Below are 5348 nucleotides of genomic sequence, written 5' to 3'. Positions count from 1 at the left end.
ACGCACCACCATGCCCAGCTAATTTTTTGTAGTTTTAGTAGAGACGGGGTTTCACCATGTTGACCAGGATGGTCTCGATCTCTTGACCTCGTGATCCACCCGCCTCAGCCTCCCACAGTGCTGGGATTACAGGCTTGAGCCACCGCGCCCGGCCTAAAAAATTTTTTAAGATAGGCTCTTGCTCTGTCACCTAGGCTGGAGTGCAGTGGCACGATCTCGACTCACGGCAACCTCTGCCTTCCAGATTCAAGTAACTCTCCTGTCTTAGCCTCCCGAGTAGCTGGGATTACAAGTGTGCACCACCACGTCCAGCTAAATTTTGTATTTTAGTAGAGACAGGGTTTTACGATGTTGGCCAGGCTGGTCTTGAACTCCTGACCTCAAGTGATCTGGCCACCTCAGCCTCCCAAAGTACTGGGATTACAGACGTGATCCACTGTACCCAGCCTGTGAGACTTGATTCTCCACAATTTCATAAGATAATAAATTAAGCCTGTGCTTCTTGGTACTTTGTGAAAGAAACTTACTTGGTTATTTTGGCATATGACTAGTGGATGAAAGTAGCATTGAAAACCACGTCTGGTTTTATTTTTATTTTTTGAGATAGAATCTTGCTGTGTTGCCCAGGCTGGAGTGCAGTGGCGCAATCTCGGCTCACTGCAGCCTCCACCTCCCAGGTTCCAACAATTCTTCTGCCTCAGCCTCCCAAGTAGCTGGGATTACACAGGTGCACACCACCATACCCGACTAATTTTTGTATTTTAAGTAGAGAATGGGGTTTCACCATGTTGGCCGGGCTGGTCTTGAACTCCTGACCTCAGGTGCTCTGCCTGCTTCAGCCTCCCAAAGTGCTGGGATTACAGACATGAGCAACGGTGCCCGGCCAGCATGTCTGGTTTTAAATGGAAAGGTTTTAGGATATTTTCTGTATTCTCCTGAATATTTTAATACTTGGATGGGTTTATAAATTACTTTATAGTAATACTTAAAATTATACTGACTTTGACCAGTGTTACAGGACAAGGGGATGGTTGCTTGATTTTAGGCAGATTGATAGAATACTAATTAGGTGGGGGTCAGCACATGGCATGACTAAAGGAGCTCATAGGCCAGAAGTAGTGGCTCACGCCTGTAATCCCAACATTTTGAAAGGCTGAGGCAGGCAGATGGCTTGAGCCCAGGAGTTTGAGCCCTGCCAGGGCAACATGGCGAAATTTCATCTCTATAAGAAATACAAAGCTGAGCACAGTGGCTCATGCCTGTGATCTCAGCACTTTGGGAGGCCAGTTTGGATGGATCACAAGGTCAGGACATTGAGACCAGCCTTACCAACATGGTGAAACCCTGTTGCTACTAAAAATACAAAAATTAGCCAGGCGTGGTGGCATGCGCCTGTAATACCAGCTACTCAAGAGGCTGAGACGGGAGAATCAACCGAGAGGTGGAGGTTGCAGTGAGCCAAGATTGTGCCACTGCACTCCAGCCTGGGCAACAGAGCAAGACTCCATCTCAAAAAAAAACAAAAATTAGCCAAGTGTGGTGGCGCATGCCTGTAGTCTCAACTACTCAGGAGGCTGAGGTGGGAGAATCACCTGAGCCTAGGGAGGCGGAGACTGTGCTGAGCCATGATCACACTACTGCATTCCAGCCTGGGTGACCGAGTGAGACCCTGTCTCAAAAAAAAAGAAAAAGAAATTAGCATGACACCAGCTCTGAAACACTAAATAATTCATCAGTGCTGAGCACAGTAGCTCATGCCTGTAATCCCAGTACTTTTGCAGGCCAAGGCGGGCTGATCACCTGAGGTCGGGAGTTTGAGACCAGCCTGACCAACATGGATAAACCCCATCTCTACTTTTTTGTTGTTGTTGTTAAAGTCAAACCTGTGAGTTCACACAAGGGGTTTCACCACCATCTTGGCCAGGCTGGTCTTGAACTCCTGACCCTGTGATCCATCTGCCTCAGCCTCCCAAAGTGCTGGGATTACAGGTGTGAGCCACTGCACTCCACCTTTTTTTTTTTTTTTTTTTTTTTTTTTTTTTTTTTTTTTTTTTTTTTTTTTTTTTTTTTTTTTTTTTTTTTTTTTTTTTGAGATGGAGTCTTACTCTTTTGCCCAGGCTGGAGTGTAGTGGTGCCATCTCTGCTCACGGCAACCTCCACTTTCTGGGTTCAAGCACTTCTCCTGCTTCAGCCTCCTGAGTAGCTGGGATTATAGGCGTGCACCATCATGCCCAGCTCATTTTTGTATTTTTAGTAGAGACAGGGTTTTACCATGTTTGTCAGGCTAGTCTCAAACTCCTGACCTTGTGATCCACCCACCTCAGCCTCCCAAAGTGCTAGGCTTACAGGCGTGAGCCACCTTGCGCGGCCCCCATCTCTACTAAAAATACAAAATTAGCCGGGTGTGGTGGTGCATGCCTGTAATCCCAGTTACTCCAGAGGCTGAGACAGGAGAATTGCTTGAACATAGAAGGCGGAGGTTGCAGTAAGCCAAGATTGCACCATTGCACTCTAGCCTGGGCAACGAGCAAAACCCCGTCTCAAAAAGAAAAAAAAAGAATTCATCAGTATATTTAATATTACCTGTTAGTTTTCTGGCCTTTAAGTTTTCTCATATTTTAAATGTTTCTACTGTAATGTTTGGTTTTGTCCTTTGTAGAATTGCCATGAACTTGAAAAGATGGACCTGGAAGAGTGTGTTCAGGTAAGATTATAGATTTTATTTCAAAAATACAGTATGATAAACACTTAGATAAAACATGACATCAGAATGTCCAGTTCTCTGCCCTAGTGTAGGACTCTATAGTACCTGACAGCATTGCTGATTCTCCATTAAGTAAGACATCTTCCAGGCAGACGTGCTCATGATGTGTGTCACAGAACTGTGGAAATACATGTCATCAATCAGGTTGCCATTAGAGAAAAAGGAGGCCTAAGCATTCAGTCCATAAAGCCATTAAAAATATTTCCTTAGACCTATAGAGTTATGATACTAGTAAATAATTAAAGCCCCATCACATGGATCTATATAGCACGGCCTTTCTTTAACTTTGCTGTATCCTATATCCCTGGCATCTTTAGCCCTGGAGACCTGACTCTACATAGAGCTATGCCCTTAGGGCAAACTGATCTCCTTATTAGCAGTGTTTATTTTTTATTTTTTTATTTTTTATTTTTGAGACAGAGTTTTACTCTTGTTGCCCACTCTGGAGTGCAGTGGCATGATCCCAGCTCACTGCAACCTTTGCCTCCCAGTTTCAAGCAGTTCTTCTGCCTCGGCCTCCCAAGTAGCTGGGATTACAGGCATATGCCACCATGCCTGGCTGATTTTTTGTATTACTAGTAGAGATGGGGTTTCACCATGTTGGCCAGGCTGATTTTGAAATTCTGACCTTAGGTGATCCCCTCGCCTCAGCCTCTCAGAGTGCTGAGATGACAGCTGTGAGCCACATTAACAGTTTTTATTACCAATTTTAAGAACTTTTGAGAGTATTAATTGACCAGGGAAAACCTTTAAAGACAGGACTCCAAAAAAGAAAGAGCAATTAATTTTTTAATGGTAGAAATAAAGAAAGGGAGATATGTCAAAAGCCACTTTAAAAAAAATTATTTGTTGTGTGGCACTACTTAACAGCTATAAGTTCTTACTAAACTAAAACTTGTTTACATCCCTTTATGTCTTATACATGCCTGAGTGTCCTCTATGTCCCTTTCAGTGTTAGTCCTTCTAAACGGACATGCCTGCCTGCTTGCCCACCCGCTTTCTCTACCATTTTTTAGCCCCCGTGAAGCTATGTGTAGTAGAAAATAATAAACTCAGAGTTGGAGAAGAATTTGAAAAGAAGTGCTGATTTACTTTAAGTCCTAACATAACTATGAAAACTGTTCTTCCTACCTGAATGTTCATAGTTAACCCAGATCCCAGCAGCGCCTGTCCTCCACCTTTGGGAAAATAACCCAAGTTATCAATGCTGAGTTGTGGCATGCTTTATTAAAAATTTTAGGATGGGCCAGGCACAGTGGCTCACGCCTGTACTCCCAGCCCTTTGGGAGGCCAAGGCAGGCAGATCACAAAATCAGGAGTTCAAGACCACCCTGGCCAACATGGTGAAACCCATCTCTACTAAAAATACAAAAATTATCCAGGCGTGGTGGCGCACGTCTGTTATCCCAGCTACCAGCTACTCAGGAGGCTGAGGCAGGAGAATCACTTGAACCTGGGAGGCGGAGGTTGCAGTGAGCCAAAACTGTGCCATTGCACTCCAGCCTGGACAACAAAGCAAGACTCCATCTCAAAAAAAAAAAATTTGAGCATGTTCCAACATTAATTTATTTTCATACAGCACTATCTTCTGATTGCTTTCTCTGGTGATTCTAAAGAAATAGAGCAAAGTCCAGTGAGTAGAGCCTCTCAGGTTCAAGCAGTTCTCCTGTCTTAGCCTCCCAAGTAGCTGGGATTACAGGTGCCTGCCACCACACTCGGCTAGTTTTTGTATTTTAGTAGAGACAGGGTTTCAACATGTTGTCCAGGCAGGTCATGAACTCCTGACCTCAGGTGATCCACTGGCCTCAGCCTCCCAAAGTGCTGAGATTACAGGCATGAACCTCTGTGTCTGGCCCCACTCAGACTGGTCTTGAACTTCTAATCTCAAGCAGTCCTCCTGCCTCAGCCTCCCAAGCAGTTGGGACTGTAGGTGCAAATCACCACATCTAGCTACCAGGGGGACAGATTTTGATTCATTTAAAAAATAAAATACATTTTAAATAGAACTGTTCAAAGATGAAGACTAGAGATGACTAGATGTATTCAAATGTAGCCTGAGTGGATTCTCATATAACATGCTCTGGTAGCCAATGGAATTTAAACCAAAAGATTGTTATTTGATGATTGATTATTAAAATGCCTGGACTAGAAATGTAGTCAAGAATGAGGTAGGGGGACTGGGCATGGTGGCTCATACCTGTAATCCGAGCACTTTGGGAGTCTGAGGCTGGTGGATCACCTGTGGCCAGGAATTCGAGACCAGCCTGGCTAACATTGGCAAACCCTGTCTCTACTAAAAATACATCAGGCCCGGTGGCTCACCCCTGTAATCCTAGCACTTTGGGAGACTGAGGCAGGTTGATCACCTGAGGTCAGGAGTTCGAGATCAGCTTGGCCAACATGGTGAAACCCCATCTCTACTAAAAATACAAAAATTAGCTGAGCATGGTGGCCCATGCCTGTAATCCCATACTTGGCAGGCTGAGGCAGGAGAATTGCTTGAACCCAGGAGGCAGAGGTTGCAGTGAGCTAAGATTGCACCACTGCACTCCAATCTGGGCAACAGAGCGAGACTCTACCTCAA

General features: G+C 44.7%; 1 protein-coding gene across 1 annotated transcript in view; it reads left to right on the top strand.

Moving 5' to 3' along the window:
• FBXL20 (F-box and leucine rich repeat protein 20) overlaps window positions 1-5348 on the top strand; it is a 119047-nt gene that overhangs the window by 106331 nt on the left and 7368 nt on the right. The window contains exon 11 of the mRNA XM_017497179.2: window positions 2660-2704. Coding sequence (XP_017352668.1) covers window positions 2660-2704 — 45 coding nt within the window. The remainder of the gene's footprint in view (window positions 1-2659; window positions 2705-5348) is intronic.

Source organism: Cebus imitator, unplaced genomic scaffold (genome assembly GCF_001604975.1).
Source record: "Cebus imitator isolate Cc_AM_T3 unplaced genomic scaffold, Cebus_imitator-1.0 Scaffold228, whole genome shotgun sequence".
NCBI classification, from domain to species: domain Eukaryota; kingdom Metazoa; phylum Chordata; class Mammalia; order Primates; family Cebidae; genus Cebus; species Cebus imitator.
The sequence above is the reverse complement of the archived record's forward strand: the minus strand, read 5'-3'. Positions and strand labels throughout refer to the sequence as shown.